The sequence below is a fragment of the Hyla sarda genome, chromosome 1, assembly GCF_029499605.1.
Source record: "Hyla sarda isolate aHylSar1 chromosome 1, aHylSar1.hap1, whole genome shotgun sequence".
NCBI classification, from domain to species: Eukaryota; Metazoa; Chordata; class Amphibia; order Anura; family Hylidae; genus Hyla; species Hyla sarda.
Genome location: NC_079189.1, coordinates 578,950,815 through 578,972,855, shown reverse-complemented (window position 1 = coordinate 578,972,855; position 22,041 = coordinate 578,950,815). Strand labels below are relative to the sequence as shown.

At 43.8% G+C, this 22,041-nt stretch overlaps 1 protein-coding gene across 4 annotated transcripts in view; it reads left to right on the top strand.

The window, feature by feature from the left end:
• The window catches only part of CCDC68 (coiled-coil domain containing 68), a 158,186-nt gene that overhangs the window by 101,517 nt on the left and 34,628 nt on the right, over positions 1-22,041 (top strand). Inside the window, exon 2 of one of the 4 annotated variants that reach the window (XM_056544889.1) lies at positions 5,943-6,398. The exons of 2 other annotated variants lie outside the window; for them this stretch is intronic. In XM_056544889.1, coding sequence (XP_056400864.1) covers positions 6,356-6,398 — 43 coding nt within the window. In that variant the 5' untranslated portion in view covers positions 5,943-6,355. Of the gene's footprint in view, positions 1-5,900; positions 6,399-22,041 lie in introns of those variants that run through there. One more of the 4 variants, XM_056544894.1, reaches the window with a different exon arrangement.

The following is a 22,041-nucleotide window of genomic DNA, read 5'->3' as shown; positions in this document are numbered from 1 at the left end:
GAAATACCTTATCACTTTGTGACGCCAGGGCACCATTATCCTATACACAGTCCGAGGTTGGGGACAGCTTCTCTTGGGCCAGACATGGGGGGTAAATGAACACACGGATGTCAGGTTACAGATAACTGTCATTACTGAGCAGGGTGCAGATGATATTACACAGACAGTTGGTATTGGGTGAGAGGATGCAGCATTACCCCTTGGGAGCCCTGTTGCCTTGCTGAGACTTGTGGTGCTTTCATCAAATGGATTGATACTGACTTGTAAGATAGGTAGATGAATCCTGGTAGGTAAGGTTCTCTGAAGGTATTGTAGCCTTCTCTGACGGGGCATGAACTTCCACCGCACGGGTGATCATTGAAGAATGACCGGATTAAGTAGATTTGATTTGGGCCTTCCCTTAAGGCATCCACACACCTTAACCACACTGTGGCTCAGTTTAGTCTAGACTGGGGCAACTCCTCCCCCACTACACTATATGGGGAAGAATTTGGTGGGGGTTCCCATTGGCAGGCAGGGTCACAGGGGGTTTACACAACTCCTCTCTTAAGGGTACAGTAACACATTTATAAAATACAGTATATGGATAACGACAATAGAATTAATTAGAAAAATATATTATTTCTTGACAAAGTGAAAATATAATTAATAATACAATAAGTCCTTTGGTGGGCCCAACACCTTGTGCTGCCCAAAGCAATCCAAAGCCACGAGACAGCCATTGGTGCTGGGACATTACAAACTCCCCCTCTGAAAACACAGCTGTCCTTGGCACTCAGTCCTGGAAGCTAGGGAGTGTTGAAGGGAAGTCTCTGGGAGGTAGGAGAAAACATCCATTTTAGTGCAAAGGTCTTTCCATGGTATAGTTTGTGCTATGTGGAGAACCAAACACTGTATTAATTTTGTAAAAAAAAATAATTTGTAGGAAAAAAAAAAGCCCTTGAGAGTAAGGCCATGTTCACATGGAGGAATGTCTGCACAGAATTCCATGGGGGGAAGAAATCCCCATGGACATTCCACTGCAGCAGAATCCCATTGATTTCAATAGGATTCTGCTGCACTGTGCACATGGAGGAATTTCATGTTCCAGCATCTGCAGAAAGAATAGACAAATCTATCTGCTCAGAAATGCTCTGCTATCTATGGAGAAGGTGCATATCCAAGCGGTTCTATCGCCAGCATGCTATGTGGGCGCCCGCTGTCTGCAGAATGTTCGCATACCCTGAGAGAGAGACAGTATAAGGAAAAAATGTAAGACTGGTGTGGACCTGTGTGAAGTAACCCAGGCCAAGGAAGGGCTCCTGTGAAGGAAACAGGGACACTTGACATTGGTTTTATATTTTTGAGTATTGTCTTCATGTAAGTAGGAACCACCAAAGAGAGAAAACCTGGGTTACGGCTCATGTAGTCTAGTCTAGCAGATGTTGCTAAAAGGTGTGTCCGCATTGGACAACCCAATCAATGCATATAGATTAGTTTGATACACATATTTTCAGCAAATAGACTCCTCCCACCCATACTGGCCACACCTCCAAAATACTAGCAATAGCTATCCATTGAGTGAGCTATGATAATGCAGGCACCACTAGAGGATTATTAGAGAGGAGTTTTGGGTAGTGGCCAGGACCAATTGCAGTGACTGTGTCCAGACCTGCCGCACTCTGTCTCAATGATGCAATGAATACTTTCACAGGAAAACTAGTGAGCCGTGGGAGAGGGTGTTTTGTACATTCCCATAATGATAGGAATGTTTATACTGCTTATTTACTGTAATTGTATATGCATCTTTTATTTCATAAACTGACAAATAAATAAAAAAGAACTAGTATCTTTCATGGTCCCATGTGATCTTCTGTACCCAGATAAAACTACTACCTCTAATCCTCTTTGGTCATAAAATCTCCCTTGTGTATATATTATCTTACTTATCCTGTACTGATCATGAATTACATCCTGAAGTATACTCCAGAGCTGCACTCACTATTCTGCTGGTGAGGTCACTGTGTACATACATTACATTACTGATCCTGTACTGATCCTGAGTAATATCCTGTATTATACTCCAGAGCTGCACTCACTATTCTGCTGGTGAGGTCACTGTGTACATACATTACATTACTGATCCTGTACTGATCCTGAGTTATATCCTGTATTATACTCCAGAGCTGCACTCACTATTCTGCAGGTGAGGTCACAGTGTACATACATTACATTACTGATCCTGTACTGATCCTGAGTTATATCCTGTATTATACTCCAGAGCTGCACTCACTATTCTGCTGTTGAGGTCACTGTGTACATATATTACATTACTTATCCTGTACTGATCATGAATTACATCCTGAAGTATACTCCAGAGCTGCACTCACTATTCTGCTGGTGGGGTCACTGTGTACATACATTACTTTACTTATCCTGTACTAATCCTGAGTTATATCCTGTATTATACTCCAGAGCTGCACTCACTATTCTGCTGGTGGGGTCACTGTGTACATACATTACTTTATTTATCCTGTACTAATCCTGAATTATACTCCAGAGCTGTACTCACTATTCTGCTGGTGAGGTCACGGTGTACATACATTACATTACTTATCCTGTACTGATCCTGAGTTATATCCTGTATTATACTCGAGAGCTGTACTCACTATTCTGCTGGTGGGGCCACTGTGTACATACATTACATTACTTATCCTCCACTGATTTTGAGTTATATCCTGTATTATACTCGAGAGCTGTACTCACTATTCTGCTGGTGAGGTCACTGTGTACATACATTACATTACTTATCCTGTACTGATCCTGAGTTATATCCTGTATTATACTCCAGAGCTGTACTCACTATTCTGCTGGTTAGGTCACTGTGTACATACATTACATTACTTATCCTGCACTGATCCTGAGTTATATCCTGTATTATATTCCAGAGCTGTACTCACTATTCTGCTGGTGAGGTCACTGTGTATATACATTATATTACTTATTCTGCACTGATCCTGAGTTATATCCTGTATTATACTTCAGAGCTGTACTCACTATTCTGCTGGTGGGGTCACTGTGTATATACATTACATTACTTATCCTGTACTGATCCTGAGTTTGATGTGCCATACATTTTCTAGTAAAATGAAAGATGTCATTACAAAGTACAATTGTTCCAGCAGACAATAAGCCTTCATATGGGTCTGTGAATGGAAAAATAAAGAGACAAAAAAAAGTGTGTCTCTTAAAGGGAGCCAAGCACTAGATTTTACCATATATAGCGCTTGGCAACTCATGATATACAGTAAAATCTTTATCCTCACCATCCCCGGGGGATGTTTTTTCCTGCAGGGATGGTGAGGACATGAAGTCTGTAAATTACCCCTGTCTTGTAAGTAGTCTCCTGGGAAAGAAGCTATACTTACCTAGTCCCATCGCTCCAGCCGAAGTGATGCCGCCTTGGCGTGATTGATGGCCCGTGTAATCGCTCTGCTCCCTAAGCCGACAGAGTAGTGCATGCTGAGGGGGCGTCACCATGGTCAGAACAATGGAACTAGGTAAGTATAACTTCCCATCCAGGAGACTACTTATGGGGTGGTGGAGGGGGGTTAACTTACAATTTTCATATCCTCACCAACCCTGCAAAAAAGCAATTAGAGGGGAAAGGTTTCTGCAGTAATATCAGTAAGTATTACTTTACTGAGAGAGTAGTGGATGCATGGAATAGCCTTCCTGCAGAAGTGGTCGCTGCAAATACAATGAAGGAGTTTAAGCATCCATGGGATAAGCATAAGGCTATCCTTCATATAAGATAGGGATAGACATAAGGCTATTCTTCATATAACATAGGGATAGACATAAGGCTATCCTTCATATAAGATAGGGATAAGCATAAGGCTATCCTTCATATAAGATAGGGATAGGCATAAGGCTATCCTTCATATAAGATAGGGATAGGCATAAGGCTATACTTCATATAAGATAGGGATAGACATAAGGCTATCCTTCATATAAGATAGGGATAGGCATAAGGCTATCCTTCATATAAGATAGGGATAGACATAAGGCTATTCTTCATATAAGATAGGGATAGACATAAGGCTATCCTTCATATAAGATAGGGATAGGCATAAGGCTATCCTTCATATAAGATAGGGATAAGCATAAGGCTATCCTTCATATAAGATAGAGATAGGCATATGGCTATCCTTCATATAAGATAGGGATAGGCATGAGGCTATCCTTCATATAAGATAGGGATAGGCATGAGGCTATCCTTCATATAAGATAGGGACAGGCATGAGGCTATCCTTCATATAAGATAGGGATATGCATAAGGCTATCCTTCATATAAGATAGGGATAGACATAAGGCTATCCTTCATATAAGATAGAGATAGGTATAAAGCTATCCTTCATATAAGATAGGGATAGGTATAAGTCTATTCTTCATATAAGATAGAGATAGACATAAGGCTATCCTTCATATAAGATAGGGATAAGCATAAGGCTATCCTTCATATAAGATAGGGATAGGCATAAGGCTATTCTTCATATAAGATAGAGATAGGCATAAGGCTATCCTTCATATAAGATAGGGATAGGCATGAGGCTATCCTTCATATAAGATAGGGATAGGCATGAGGCTATCCTTCATATAAGATAGGGATAGGCATAAGGCTATCCTTCATATAAGATAGGGATAGACATAAGGCTATCCTTCATATAAGATAGAGATAGGTATAAAGCTATCCTTCATATAAGATAGGGATAGGCATAAGGCTATCTATACTTCATATAAGATAGGGATAGGCATGAGGCTATCCTTCATATAAGATAGGGATAGGCATAAGGCTATCCTTCATATAAGATAGGGATAGACATAAGGCTATCCTTCATATAAGATAGAGATAGGTATAAAGCTATCCTTCATATAAGATAGGGATAGGTATAAGGCTATTCTTCATATAAGATAGAGATAGACATAAGGCTATCCTTCATATAAGATAGGGATAAGCATAAGGCTATCCTTCATATAAGATAGGGATAGGCATAAGGCTATTCTTCATATAAGATAGAGATAGATATAAAGCTATCCTTCATATAAGATAGGGATAGGCATAAGGCTATCTATACTTCATATAAGATAGGGATAGGCATAAGACTATTCTTCAGATAAGATAGTGATAGGTAAAAGGCTATTCTTCATATAAGATAGGGATAAGCATAAGACTATCCTTCATATAAGATAGTGATAGGTATAAGGCTATTCTTCATATAAGATAGAGATAGGCATAAGGCTATACTTCATATAAGATAGGGATAGGCATAAGGCTATCCTTCATATAAGATAGGGATAGGCATAAGGCTATGCTTCATATAAGATAGGGATAGGTATAAGACTATCCTTCATATAAGATAGGGATAGGTATAAGGCTATCCTTCATATAAGATAGAGATAGACATAAGACTATCCTTCATATAAGATAGGGCCAGGGAGTATTGATAGGATTCAGATTATTGGGCAGACTAGATGGGCCAAATGGTTTTTATCTGCCGACACATTCTATGTTTCTATGATGTCCCCCGGGGATGGTGAGGATAATGATTTTACCATGTATAATGCATTGGCAAGCGTTATCTAGTGCTTGGTTCCCTTTAAGGGGCTAAACATATACAGACTGTAAAATGTATTAAAAAAAAAAAAAAAAAATATATATATATATATATATATATATATATACATATATATATATGAATATGTGTACTCAATATATATATATATATATATATATATATATATATATATATATATATATATTATTCACATATACAACATAAACAACTATAATTAATTAGACTTTAATTGAGTTATGTCTCTATTACAAGACAAAAGGTTGACACAGAAACCTGTTATCTTCTCCGTACAATAATTAACACATGATAATTTGTATCCGTCAGTAATTAACACATATACGGGCCGCTGCCTCCCGGAACGTATCGGGTGTCATCCAGAAAACCTGCTCTGCTATACGTACAGAACCTCCAGGCCACACCTGTAGGACAGGGCTGTGTATCAGGGATGATGTCACCCACTCCTGGGAAGGTTTCGTTCACATTCGCAGATAGGAGAACACCGCAGAGATTGTCGATCCTGGGCGAGAAAGGATCCTGATAGGTGATCCGAACCTTAGAAAGCTGAACTTTGAGCCCTGGGAGGGGTGGATACAGTCTCCTTCTAAAGCTGCGTATTCTGGAAAGGAAAGCGTTTGAAGGGCACTGGATGATATTCCATTTTTAACCCTTGCAAGGAACAGCGTTTACCTGGATGCAACCGGAGACGCCACTACCATGAAGCGGTGCTGCGACCAGATATGGGGCAGCTAGACGCACTGACCATGGAGTCCAGCGGTACAGGTAGGGTAGCACTGCAGAACGCTTTATCCGCGAGTGGGGATTGGACGCTTTGTCGGCATAGATGGGGTTAACGTTCAAGCTTTCAAGGAACGGGAAGCCACTGTGAAAGGGTTAACAGTGGACAAAACAATATTGTGAGATCCGTAAAACTGTGAGCGTTACAGGTGAGCGTGAGTCACTAGGGGGCGTCACCGCCTGTCAGTCCCCAATGACTGAACGACCAGGTAGTAGGGCTGGTGGATGATCACCTACTGTAGTGCGGGGAGAGGACACCTGATGTCCCTGGTACGGTAAGTGGAGAAAGGGGCAGAAAATCCTCTGGAGATCCCATTGAACAGTGTTTCCCAACCAGGGTGCCTCCAGCTGTTGCAAAACTACAACTCCCAGCATGCCCGGACAGCCAAAGGCTGTCCGGGCATGCTGGGAATTGTAGTTTTGCAACAGCTGGAGGCACCCTGGTTGGGAAAAACCATTGAAGAACACTACAGTCACTCTATCTTCAGCCCCTTATGGCTGACAACAGGGAACAATAAGAATCTATTAGACAGATATAAGATTGGGACGGAATCGATCAAAAAAGTAATTCAATCTATACATTAGTCTGATGCTCATAGCAATATAGATTATCCTGACATCCAACCGGTTGTCCAAAATTAGAAAAACACTGCTTCTTTTTGCGAAAATAGCGCCACTCCTGTGCACAGGTTGTGTGTGGTATTGCAGCTCGGCTCCATTGAACTGAATGGGACTGAGCTGATGCACAACACATGACCTGTGGACAAGGGTGGCGCTGTTTTTGCAAAATGAAACAAATAGAAGCAACATTGCAAAAACAGCGCCACTCCTTTGCACAGGTTGTGTCTGGAATTGCAGCTCGGCTCCATTGAACTGAATGGGACTGAGCTGCAGTACAACACATGACCTGTGGACAAGGGTGGCGCTGTTTTTGCAAAACGAAACAAATAGAAGCAACTAGAGATGAGCGAAGTTACAGTAAATTCGATTCGTCACGAACTTCTCGGCTCGGCAGTTGATGACTTTTCCTGCATAAATTAGTTCAGCTTTCCGGTGCACCGGTGGACTGGAAAAGGTGGATACAGTCCTAGGAGACTCTTTCCTAGGAATGTATCCACCTTTTCCAGCCCACCGGAGCACCTGAAGGCTGAACTAATTTACGCAGGAAAAGTCATTAACTGCCGAGCCGAGAAGTTCGTGACGAATCAAATTTACTGTAAGTTCGCTCATCTCTAGAAGCAACATTGTAAAAACGGCGCCACTCCTGTACACAGGTTGTGTCTGGTAATACAGCTCGACTCTATTGAACTTAATGGGACTGGGCTGCAGTACAACACAATGACCTTTGGATAAGGGTGGCGCTGTTTTTGCAAAACGAAACAAATAGAAGCAACATTGTAAAAACGGCGCCACTCCTTTGCACAGGTTGTGTCTGGTATTGCAACTCGGCTCCATTGAACTGAATGGGACTGGGCTGCAGTACAACACATGACCTGTGGACAAGGGTGGCGCTGTTTTTGCAAAACGAAGCAAATAGAAGCAACATTGTAAAAACGGCGCCACTCCTTTGCACAGGTTGTGTCTGGTATTGCAACTCGGCTCCATTGAACTGAATGGGACTGGGCTGCAGTACAACACATGACCTGTGGACAAGGGTGGCGCTGTTTTTGCAAAACAAAACAAATAGAAGCAACAGTTTTCTAATCCTGGACAACCACTGATAACCCCCTAATGGGATTTTTATAGATATAGGGGAAGATTTATAAAAACCTGTGCAGAGGAAAAGTGGTGCAGTTGCCCATAGCAACCACTCAGATTGCTTCTAGGCCTGTGGAAAATGAAAGAAGCAATCTGATTGGTTGCTATGGGCAACTGGACAACTTTTCTTCTGCACAGGATTTGATAAATCTCCACCATAGTCTATTTTGTTAAAATATTTCATGACGCATTTGTCATCATGCAGTTAGTTGAGGAACTACAAGTTCCAGCCTGCTGTGTCTGTATTTCTACTTTTGTTCTTTTACCTGAGCCCTTAAATACTGCTTCCTGTATTGCAAAAACAGTGCCACTCCTGTGCACAGGTTATGTCTGGTATTGCAGCTTGGCTCCATTGAATCAAATAGAACTGAGCTGCAGTACTACAAATAACCTGTGGACAAGGGTGGCGCTGTTTTTGCAAAAAGAAAAAAAATTCTAATCCTGGACAACTCATGTAAACCCCCTGGTGGGCTTTTTTTTAAATAGATTTTGTCCATTGTGTAAAGTAATTTAATGATTTATTTGTAATTGTGCCTTTCGTTGAGGAACTACAAGTCCCAGCCTGCCTGTCTATACTTCTGCTTTTGCTCCTGCCCTTCCCTTTTTTTTTTAGTTCTCACTAGTAAATGTCAGAGGGATGGAAGGGGAACATCGCTTTAATTGTTACTTGTTGGTTCTTGAAATTGTGCAATAAAACAATATGTCATGCGTGAGGAGTGGCACCTGGTGCCAAGGATAACACAAGCTGGCACTTAAAATTCACCTTAAAATGAACTTGAGTTGGTAGGTGACAGTCAGTGATGCCAGTCATTGCATTGCAGTGTTTGATCAATGCATTGTTATACAGGGTAAGGGCTTCTATCAGTGCTTTCCAAACAGTGGTCCTCCAGATGTTGCAAAACTACAACTCTCAGCATGCCCTGGGAGTAGTAGTTTTGCAATATCTGAAGGTCCACAGTTCAGAGACCACTGCATTAAACACACATAAAAAAAAAACTCTTTATTGCCACATGCAGCTGATTTTATAATCCCCTTTTTCCCAACTATTTTGTATATAAAAGTATCAGTCTTAAAGGGGTACTCCGGTGAAAACCTTTTTTCTTTTAAATCAACTGGCTGCAGAAAGTTAAACATATTTGTAAATTACTTCTATTAAAAAATCTTAATCCTTCCAGTACTTATTAGCTGCTGAATGCTACAGAGGAGATTCCTTTCTTTTTGTAACACTGATGACATCACGAGCACAGTGCTCTCTGCTGACATCTCTGTCCATTTTAGCAACCGTGCATAGCAGATGTATGCTAAGGGCAGCATGGTGGCTCAGTGGTTAGCACTGCTGCCTTGCAGTGCTGGGGCCTTGGGTTCAAATCACACTAAGGACAACAATAAATAAAGCATTCTTATAATAACGTCAGCAGAGAGAACTGTGCTCGTGATGTCATCAGAGAGCATTCCAAAAAGAAAAGAATTTTCTCTGTAGTGTTCAGCAGCTAATAAGTACAGGAAGGATTAAGATTTTTTAATAGATGTCATTTACAAATATGTTTAACTTTCTGCCACCAGTTGATTTAAACGAAAAAAAGTTTTCACCGGAGTACCCCTTTAAGGGGGTACTTAAAAAAAATCTCAAATGAACTGGTGCCAGAAAGTTATACAGATTTGTGAATTACCTTTATTTAAAAACAATCTTAATCCTTCCAGTACTTATCAGCTTATGTATGCTCCAGAGGAAGTTGTGTAGTTATTTCCAGTCTGACCACAGTGCTCTCTGCTGCCACCTCTGTCCCTGTCAGGAACTGTCCAGAGCAGGAGAGGTTTGCTATTGGGATTGTCTCCTACTCTGGACAGTTCCTGACACAGACAGAGGTGGAAGCAGACAGGAAAGAACAACTTCCTCTGGAGCATACAGCAGCCGATACGTACTGGAAGGATTAAGATTTTTAAATAGAAGTCATTTACAAATCTATATAACTTTCTGGCACCAGCTGATTTAGAAACATTTATTTTATCTGTAGTACCCCTTTAACTGCAGCAAATTTTTACGAGGGCAAAGTGCAACATACAAGGTAGTGTTAGGACAGCTATTATGGATGGCCATTAATATCAGATTGATGGGGGTCTAACCAATTAGTGTGTATAGGGTATTGCTAGAGGAGCTGTCTTTGTATTCTATACTTGAATGGGCACTGTCAGATAGAACATTTTTTTGTATGTTGTACATCTTGACAAAACATAAACCTTTCTAATACACTTCATAAGAAAATGTTATTTCCTTTATAAAGAAATAATGTCTTATAAAATCATGGCTTTGACAAAGTCCAGTAAGTGAGGGTGGGCTAGCACTCCTCTGTGCTCTCTCCTGTCTGATAGTACTCCTCTGTGCTCTCTCCTGTCTGATAGTACTCCTCTGTGCTCTCTCCTGTCTGATAGTACTCCTCTGTGCTCTCTCCTGTCTGATAGTACTCCTCTGTGCTCTCTCCTGTCTTATAGTACTCCTCAGTGCTCTCTCCTGTCTGATAGTACTCCTCTGTGATCTCTCCTGTCTGATAGCACTCCTCTGTGCTCTCCCCTGTCTGATAGGACTCCTCTGTGCTCTCTCCTGTCTGATAGCACTGCTTTGTGCTCTCTACTGTCTGACAGCACTCCTCTGTGCTCTCTCCTGTCTGATAGTACTCATCTGTGCTCTCTCCTGTCTGATAGTACTCCTCTGTGCTCTCTCCTGTCTCATTGGACTCCTCTCTGCTCTCTTCTGTCTGATAGTACTCCTCTGTGCTTTCTCCAGTCTCATAGTACTCCTCTGTGCTCTCTCCTGTCTGATAGCACTCCTCTGTGCTCTCTCCTGTCTGAAAGTACTCCTCTGTGCTCTCTCCTGTCTGATAGCACTCCTTTGTGCTCTCTCCTGTCTGATAATACTCCTCTGTGCTCTCTTCTGTCTTTTAGTACTCATCTGTGCTTTATCCTGTCTGATACTACTCCTCTGTGCTCTCTCCTGTCAGATAGTACTTCTCTGTGCTCTCCCCTGTCTGATAGTACTCCTCTGTTCTCTCTCCTGTCTGATAGCACTCCTCTGTGCTCTCTCCTGTCTGACAGCATTCCTCTGTGCTCTCTCCTGTCTGATACTACTCCTCTGTGCTCTCTACTGTATGATAAGACTCCTCTGTGCTCTCTCCTGCCTGATAGGACTACTCTGTGCTCTCTCCTGTCTGATACTACTCCTCTGTGCTCTCTACTGTATGATAAGACTCCTCTGTGCTCTCTCCTGTATGAAAGCACTCCTCTGTGCTCTCTCCTGTCTGATAGCACTCCTCTGTGCTCTCTCCTGCCAGATAGGACTCCTCTGTGCTCTCTCCTGTCTGATAGTACTTCTCTGTGCTCTCCCCTGTCTGATAGTACTCCTCTGTTCTCTCTCCTGTCTGATAGCACTCATTTGTGCTCTCTCCTGTCTGACAGCATTCCTCTGTGCTCTCTCCTGTCTGATACTACTCCTCTGTGCTCTCTACTGTATGATAAGACTCCTCTGTGCTCTCTCCTGCCTGATAGGACTACTCTGTGCTCTCTCCTGTCTGATACTACTCCTCTGTGCTCTCTACTGTATGATAAGACTCCTCTGTGCTCTCTCCTGTATGAAAGCACTCCTCTGTGCTCTCTCCTGTCTGATAGCACTCCTCTGTGCTCTCTCCTGCCAGATAGGACTCCTCTGTGCTCTCTCCTGTCTGATAGCACTCCTTTGTGCTCTCTCCTGTCTGACAGTACTCCTCTTTGCTCTCTCCTGTCCGATAGCACTCATTTGTGCTCTCTCCTGTCTGATAGGACTCCTCTGTGCTCTCTCCTGTCTGACAGGACTCCTCTGTGCTCTCTCCTGTCTGATATGACTCCTCTGTGCTCTCTCCTGTCTGATAGTACTCCTCTGTGCTCCCTCCTGTCTGATAGAATCCTCTGTCCTCTCTCCTGTCTGATAGCACTCCTCTGTGCTCTCTCCTGTCTGATAGGACTCCTCTGTGCTCTCTCCTGTCTGATACTACTCCTCTGTGCTCTTTCCTGTATGATAGTACTTCTCTGTGCTCTTTCCTGTCTGATAGCACTCATCTGTGCTCTCTCCTGTCTGATACTACTCCTCTGTGCTCTATCCTGTATGATAGTACTTCTCTGTGCTCTTTCCTGTCTGATAGCACTCCTCTGTGCTCTCTCCTGTCCTATCCAATACAGAGGAGTACTATCAGACAGGAGAGAGCAAAGAGGATTGCTAGCCCACCCTTACGTATTAGACTTTGTCCATGCCTGTGCTTCTGTTTGGACAAAGTCATGATTTTATAAGCCATGATTTCTATAAAAAGGAAATAAAATGCTCTTATGAAGTATATTAGAAAGGTTAATGTTTTGCCAAGATGTACGACAAATAAAAAGTTTCTGAATCTGACAGTGCCCATTTCAGATCAGGTTTGGACTGTATAGATCCATTGTAAAATGTAAACTTTATTAGTGTTGTACACAAAATACAAAAAAAAAGTGTTCAAACAGGATGCCCATCCATAAAACTTGTATCTTTTTTTGTTTCATTATAAAACAGTCTACACATAAAGAACAGACATGGAACTGATGCATTTTGGTAGCCCTTGACCTTAATCAGAGACACATATGGTCTATGAGTAAGTGAAGGACGACCAAAACATGTCAGATCTATGTCTGTCCTTTATGTGTGGACTTAGTTTTATTATGAGGTGAGAGCTGGTTTGTACTTCACCTGTACAATTTGCCTGTTTTTTTCTTATAAAACAGTCTACACATAAAGAACAGACATGGAACTGATGCATTTTGGTAGCCCTTGACCTTAATCAGAGACACATATGGTCTATGAGTAAGTGAAGGACGACCAAAACATGTCAGATCTATGTCTGTCCTTTATGTGTGGACTTAGTTTTATTATGAGGTGAGAGCTGGTTTGTACTTCACCTGTACAATTTGCCTGTTTTTTTCTAAGTTTATTGGTGTTGGTATGTGGCAAGTGTTTGGTGTGACTTTCTTGATTACTTTCTTGAAGACCCACCTCATGGCAGACCCCCGAAGATGCCGCCCCCCCCCTTCCGACGCACAGCCCCTAGACCAGACAACATATCCATCACCCTATTACAGACCCCCACAACCATCCTACCCCAATACACACTCCCGCCCCTCTCTAGGCAATTGTCTCCCTTATCACCACCACCCCCAGTGAAGACTTCTTCCCCCAATAAAGACCTCATCCCCAATACAGACTCCCAGAACCCCCTGATCCACTCCTACAAACACCCCCTCCAACTCAGCACAGATTCCCCATTCCATTTACAACCTCAGTACAAATCCCAGACCTACCACATGTATCTCATTTTATTTGCTAGTTGCATTAGCAGCGGGGACAGACCCATGCAAGCATCAGAGATCACATGACCGCTTTTTCATTAACAAATGGGGACTGTCAAAGGACAGCGGGGCACGACTCAAAAATCAAGATTGTCTTGCTGGATTAGGGATGGTTGGGACATTTGCACACCCATGTGTAATGTGGTTTTTGCCTAACCTCAAAGTTAAAAGTTTACACTGTAGGGTCAAGACAAACCCATCAGTAGTGTTGAGCGGCATAGGCCATATTCGAATTCCCGATATTTCGCGAATATATGGACGAATATTTGTCATATATTCGCTAAATTCGCATATTCGTAATATTCATGTTTTATTTTCGCATATGCGCAAATTCACGTATGCGTAAATTAGCTTATGCAAAAATTAGCATAAGCGAAAATTCGCATATGCGAAAATTAACATATGCACCATTTTCGCATATGCGAAAATTTGCACGCCAGTCTCACACAGTAGTATTAGAGCCTTCTTTACACCACACAAGCTAGAAGCAGAGAGGGATGATCACTGTGATGTGTACTGTGGAAAAAAACAAAACAAAACAAAAAAAACTATATTCGTAATTACGAATATATAGTGCTATATTCGCGAATATTCGTGAATTCGCGAATATGCGATATTCGCGAATAAAGTTCGCATTGCGAATATTCGCAAGCAACACTACCCATCAGGTATTGGGTGAGAACAAAAAATTTCCACGTGTTCCAAAAGTTGTATATTGACCTTAGATACTTTTTTGTGTAGCTGCTGCAGTTCTGTAACATTTTGGGGGGGGGGATTCATTTATGCTATTATGGCTGATATGATGATGTCATGGCAGAACCAAAACCCATCTATTTATTCATCATGTGATATATAGACTCTCTGGTTGCCAGATATTTACATTTTCTTTAGTCCTGTTTTTTAGAAAAATACCTGTCAGGATTCGGCAGGCTGGAGGTGGATCCTCTGTGTCAGAGAGGGATTGGTGTGGACCGTGTCGGTGGACCGGTTCTAAGTTGCTACTGGTTTTCACCAGAGCCCGCCGCAAAGACGGATGGACTTGCAGCAGCGGTAGCAACCAGGTCGTATCCACCGGCAACGGCTCAACCTCTCTGACTGCTGAGATATGCGCGGTACAAGGGATTAGACAAGAGCAGGGTCGGACGTAGCAGAAGGTCAGGGCAGGAAGCAAGGATCGTAGTCAGGGGCAACGGCAAGGAGGTCTGGAACACAGGCTAGGAACACACAAGGAACGCTTTCACTGGCACAATGGCAACAAGATCTGGCAAGGAAGTGCAGGGGAAGTGAGGTTATATAGGGAAGTGCACAGGTGAAGACACTAATTAAAACCCATGCGCCAATCAGTGGCGCACCGGCCCTTTAAATCGCAAAGATCCGGCGCGCGCGCGCCCTAGGGAGTGGGGCCGCGCACGCCGGGGCAGCACAGACGGGGAGCGAGTCTGGTAAGCGGGTCAGGATGCGCACCGCGAGCGGGCGCGTCCCGCATTGCGAATCGCATCCCGGCTGGGAACAATATCGCAGCGCACCCGGTCAGCGGGTCTGACCGGGGCGCTGCGAACAGCAGAACGCTGTGAGCGCTCCGGGGAGGAGCGGGGATCCGGAGCTCTCGGAGTAACAATACCTTTTTTGGCTGAAAAAAAGTTGTATGTGTTTTAGCCAATAAAAACCAGCTCAGGGCTCCTCCTAACCTTTGCCCCACCCACAAGGAGCCAACCAACTATGAAGCAGATTTATTTACCTGTAGGGCTTTGTGTCTCGAGATGGCCACACATATTTTACCAATGATAAGATGAACCCATTGTGCATTCATCCTAAGATCTTGTTACGCCGAGCGCTCCGGGTCCCTAGTCCTCCCCGGAGCGCTTGCGGCGTTCTCTCTCTAGCTCCCCGGTCAGACCCGCTGACCAGGAGCGCTGCACTGTCACTGCCGGCGGGGATGCAATCCGTGTAGCGGGACGCGCCCACCCGCGGGTCGCATCCCAATCTACATACCTGTCCCGTTCCCCGGCTGTCACGTCCCGGCGCGTGTGGCCCCCGGCTCTCTGTGATTTAAAGGGCCAGTGCGCCTTCTTGTCATAAACAATGCCTCACATCTGCTCCCACTTGTCTAACTCCTGAGGTTCCACCTTTACCGGGCCCTCCAAAGGCTTAACAGGACTTTTCAGATGTTTTCTGCAAAAAGCAAGCAGAGATCTTACCTCCTCATAGCCTCCTTCCTGGTACCACTCTGCCCCATGGCAAGATTCACCCTCTGCCCCCCCTCCCCATTCCCACTTCTTCTGGAGTTCCTGCCATAGATGAAGTAACCCGGGACTTCTCCTGGAAGGAAAGAGACTCAAGAGTCGCTCCCACTGGCCTTGTCTCATATGAAGGGACATGCAGACAAAAAGAGGGGGAGACCTAAGGGGGGGTACTGTTACACCGAGCGCTCCGGGTCCCTGCTCCTCCCCGGAGCGCTCGTGGCATTCTCCTCTCTGCAGCTCCCCGGTCAGACCCGCTGACCGGGAGCGCTGCACTGTCACTGCCGGCGGGGATGTGATCCTCGTAGCGTGACGCGCCAGCCCACGGGTCGTATCCCAATCTATTCACCTGTCCCGTTCCCCGGCTGTCACGTCCCGGCGCGCGCGGCCCCGCTCTCTAGGGCGCGCACGTACCGGCTCTCTGTGATTTAAAGGGCCAGCGCGCCATTGATTGGTGCCTGGCCCAATCAGTACCTGCACCTGTGCCTTCCCTATATAAACCCTCTTCCCCTTCCTGTCCTTGCCGGATCTTGTTGCCTAGTGCCTAGTGAAAGCATTTTTGTATGTGTCCATTTCCAGTGTTCCAGACCTTCTGCCGTTGCCCTTGACTACGAACCTTTGCCGCCTGCCCTGACCTTCTGTTACGTCTGACCTCGCCTCTATCTAGTCCTCCTGTACCTCGCCAGTCTCAGCAGTCAGTGAGGTTGAGCCGCTGCCGGTGGACACGACCTGGTTGCTACAGCCGCAGCAAGACCATCCCGCTTTGCGGCGGGCTCTGGTGAAAACCAGTAGCAACTTAGAACCGGTCCTCCGGTACGGTCCACGCCAATCCCTCTCTGACACAGAGGATCCACCACCAGCCTGCCGAATCGTGACAGATCTAAAGACTGAATAATACTGTGAAATACTTTATATGACTTACAGTGTCTTATGTTCATTCATAATCAGGTATCTTCAGTGTGGATGATGCCATGGACTTGCTATTAGCTCTGTGTAACCTGTATGTTATGACAAGCTTGTTTTATCAGGTTCCTTTTGTGAACAATAGATAGTAAGTTCTATTCTGTGACAGATCAGAAGTCACTGTCACTAGGTGACTAAGTCACAGATCATTCCATGATGGTTGATCACGAGCTGTCATTGTGATGTGAATAGGGTTGTGACATCCAGAGGACAATGCTGATACAAAATATGTCACCTGCACAGAGAGAGGAGGAAGTACTAGAACTATTCTTACATTCATAGAGAGCAACGCTACATAACTGGTGCTGCGCTCAGAACTGGATACAACTCTGGACTCCAGACTGATACATTGGCCCTCATTTACCAAGATTGTCGGGTTTATCTCTGAGTGTTTCTTCATTTACTCTGTGTATTTTTCTCCCTGATTTACTAATGTGTCGCACGGGAAAAAAATTTGTGTCGCACGGGTTGGAAATTGTGTCGCACTGTAAATTCTATATATGCCCCCCCGTACAGCGCAATCATATGCCCCCAGTAGCGCATGTGTGTATATATATATATATATATATATATATATATATATATATATACCCCCCGCACAGCGCTATCATATACAGACCGCAGCTCATGTAGATATATATTATATATGCCCCCCGCACAGCGCATCTATACACATATGCCTCTGAAGCGCTATTAATGACTAATGCTTGTTATTGATAGCACTTCAGAGCCATATGTGTACAGAAGCAAAGTGGGGACCCGACGTATAGCGTTATCTGGTCCCCACTTCGCTTCTATACACAATCCTCCTGAGTACAAACACCACAGCTGCTCCATCGCCTCCCCCATCCCCGATGTTATAATTACCTGTTCCCGGGGTCCGCGATCCTTCTGGCTCCGGCGCTGTTGCTGTGCGCTGCACAATGACGAGTGACGTCTCCATCAGTGCGCACAGTGACAGTGCACAGCAACAGCGCCGGAGCCAGAAGGATCGCGGACCCCGGGAACAGGTAATTATAACACCGGGGATGGGGGAGGCGATGGGGCAGCTGTGGTGTTTGCTGAGGATTGTGTATAGAAGCGAAGTGGGGACCAGATAACGCTATATGTCTGGTCCCCACTTCGCTTCTATACACATACGGCTCTGAAGCGCTATCAATAACAAGCATTAGTCATTAATACCGCTTCAGAGGCATATGTGTATAGATGCGCTGTGCGGGGGTATATGATATATATCTACATGCGCTGCGGTGTGTATATGATAGCGCTGTGCGGGGGGGTATATATATATATATACACATGCGCTGCTGGGGCATATGATGGGGACAAGACATATAGCAAAGCAGGGGGCAAGATATTTAGAAGCTGTGGGGGCATATACATTCCCCCCAGTGATTCTATATATCTTTCCCCACCGAAGCTCTTCTATTTGAGAACCCCGCCGGGATCCCTGAATCGCTCTTCTGTACCGGCCATTCAGGGATGCTGACGGGGAATTTGAAAATGAAAGTAAAATACATCGTACATCGCTGGGGAGCGAAGCATGCCGCCCGCTCCCCTGCTTAATAACTTTTGATCAGATCGGGTCTCAGAAGTGAGACCCGATGCGATCAACCCCTCAGCCCCTGTATTACTACCCCCAACATGGAAAAGACCCTGTTCCATGACGGGGGTAGGATTCACTCAGTTTTCAGTAATTTCCAGACAGCTCTGAGCTGTCGGGTTTTAGTGAAGAAAAATTCACAGGTTTTCCTGTGAGTTTATCATCATACTCCGAGTGGTTTTTCTTTTTTGTCGGGAACACGCCCCTTTTTGTGATAACCACGCCCATTTTGACGGGTTTAAAAAACACTCGGAGTGCTGATATATTTTGTCGGGTTGTGCAACTAAATTTGTGTTGCATGGGCTATGCGACACAAATTTGGTCGCACAACCCGACAAAAAAAGTCAGGTAGACATTAGTAAATGAGGGCTATTGTAGCAATAACAATATAGCAGTCTGGAGTCCAGGCTGTTTAGCTCACAGAGCATTGTCTAGATGTGATACAATTGTTTCCACTTCTCAGCTGAGAGCAGGACTAGCTATGTACAATGCATCAGTCTGGAGTCCAGGATGTTTAGCTCACAGAGCATTGTCTAGACTGGATACAATTGTCTCCACTTCTCAGCTGAGAGCAGGACTAGCTATGTACAATGTATCAGTCTGGAGTCCAGGCTGTTTAGCTCACAGAGCATTGTCTAGACTGGATACAATTGTCTCCACTTCTCAGCTGAGAGCAGGACTAGCTATGTTCAATGTATCAGTCTGGAGTCCAGGCTGTTTAGCTCACAGAGCATTGTCTAGACTGGATACAATTGTCTCCACTTCTCAGCTGAGAACAGGACTAGCTATGTACAATGTATCAGTCTGGAGTCCAGGCTGTTTAGCTCACAGAGCATTGTCTAGATGTGATACAATTGTTTCCACTTCTCAGCTGAGAGCAGGACTAGCTATGTACAATGCATCAGTCTGGAGTCCAGGATGTTTAGCTCACAGAGCATTGTCTAGACTGGATACAATTGTCTCCACTTCTCAGCTGAGAGCAGGACTAGCTATGTACAATGTATAAGTCTGGAGTCCAGGCTGTTTAGCTCACAGAGCATTGTCTAGACTGGATACAATTGTCTCCACTTCTCAGCTGAGAGCAGGACTAGCTATGTTCAATGTATCAGTCTGGAGTCCAGGCTGTTTAGCTCACAGAGCATTGTCTAGACTGGATACAATTGTCTCCACTTCTCAGCTGAGAACAGGACTAGCTATGTACAATGTATCAGTCTGGAGTCCAGGCTGTTTAGCTCACAGAGCATTGTCTAGATGTGATACAATTGTCTCCACTTCTCAGCTGAGAGCAGGACTAGCTATGTTCAATGTATCAGTCTGGAGTCCAGGCTGTTTAGCTCACAGAGCATTGTCTAGACTGGATACAATTGTCTCCACTTCTCAACTGAGAGCAGGACTAGCTATGTACAATGTATCAGTCTGGAGTCCAGGATGTTTAGCTCACAGAGCATTGTCTAGACTGGATACAATTGTCCCCACTTCTCACCTGAGAGCAGGACTAGCTATGTACAATTTATCAGTCTGGAGTCCAGGATGTTTAGCTCACAGAGCATTGTCTAGACTTAATCTGTGTGTCGGACCAAAAATCTGTAAAATAAGGAATTATTATTTGGACAGCCATAGAAGTAGGGTTTGCTGTTTTTATGCTGTTTTTGTTTCTCAACATTTTAGACCTCTACTTGCTGTCAGTGAATGGAAAAATTTAGAGGTTAATGTATTATACTACACTTCCCATAGCTTAGAGATGGTGAGAAATTGTATCTAATCCAGACAATCCCCTGTGGAATAAACAGTATGTACTTCAGACTGTTATATTTACCAATACTGATCCATAGTAACAAAATGCTGATGTATTTATCCAAAAAATAGTTAGTTACAGTTTTTGTACATCCCTATGATGGAAACCCTGCTCTGATCTTTGCTGCTCAAAGAAATGCCAAGCACATGAAAAGGGAAATCTCTGACACATTGTAGCAAAGCATACTCATGTGTCAGACACATCCAGAACGGTTTCCACCTCTAGATGCCAGTGACTGTGTTTACTGACAGCAAGCAGTGATCTAGGCAGTCCAGGCAGTTTAGCTCACAGAGCATTGTCTAGACTGGATACAATTGCCTTCCATTCTTAGCTGAGAGATGGACTAGTTATGTACAGTGTATCAGTCTGGAGTCCAGGATGTTTAGCTCACAGAGCATTGTCTAGATGTGATACAATTGTCTCCACTTCTCAGCTGAGAGCAGGACTAGCTGTGTACAATGTATCAGTCTGGAGTCCAGGCTGTTTAGCTCACAGAGCATTGTCTAGACTGGATACAATTGTCTCCACTTCTCAGCTGAGAGCAGGACTAGCTATGTACAATGTATCAGTCTGGAGTCCAGGCAGTTTAGCTCACAGAGCATTGTCTAGACTGGATACAATTGTCTTCCATTCTTAGCTGAGAGATGGACTAGTTATGTACAGTGTATCAGTCTGGAGTCCAGGATGTTTAGCTCACAGAGCATTGTCTAGATGTGATACAATTGTCTCCACTTCTCAGCTGAGAGCAGGACTAGCTATGTTCAATGTATCAGTCTGGAGTCCAGGCTGTTTAGCTCACAGAGCATTGTCTAGACTGGATACAATTGTCTCCACTTCTCAACTGAGAGCAGGACTAGCTATGTACAATGTATCAGTCTGGAGTCCAGGATGTTTAGCTCACAGAGCATTGTCTAGACTTAATCTGTGTGTCGGACCAAAAATCTGTAAAATAAGGAATTATTATTTGGACAGCCATAGAAGTAGGGTTTGCTGTTTTTATGCTGTTTTTGTTTCTCAACATTTTAGACCTCTACTTGCTGTCAGTGAATGGAAAAATTTAGAGGTTAATGTATTATACTACACTTCCCATAGCTTAGAGATGGTGAGAAATTGTATCTAATCCAGACAATCCCCTGTGGAATAAACAGTATGTACTTCAGACTGTTATATTTACCAATACTGATCCATAGTAACAAAATGCTGATGTATTTATCCAAAAAAATAGTTAGTTACAGTTTTTGTACATCCCTATGATAGAAACCCTGCTCTGATCTTTGCTGCTCAAAGAAATGCCAAGCACATGAAAAGGGAAATCTCTGACACATTGTAGCAAAGCATACTCATGTGTCAGACACATCCAGAACGGTTTCCACCTCTAGATGCCAGTGACTGTGTTTACTGACAGCAAGCAGTGATCTAAAACATGGTGAGGAATAGTATAGTAGAAAGTTGTAGAACTGATTTGGCTTACCTGAAACTTATAATCCCTTTCAAGCATAGGCTTCAGTATCAGGAAGCTTCATATATAGAATTCTTTTAACATATTAGGCAAATCAACTCTCCTCCAGAAGGTCCCAAGTGTCCTCCACAAGGAAGAGATAGTTTGAGACAGTTTTCTTCCTTCTTGAGGAGAGCTAATTTGCATACTCTTTCCCATTGACCCTTGCAAGAAAGCAAATCTGTATACACCAACTGGACAGTATAGAACAAATATCATTCTTTTAGTACAGTGGCCCCCAAACTGTGGACCTCTAGATGTTGTAAAACTATAACTCCCAGCTTGACCGGACAGCCTTTGGCTGTCTGGGCATGCTGGGAGTTGTAGTTATGCAACAGCTGGAGGTTCACAGTTTGGAGATCACTATTCTAAGT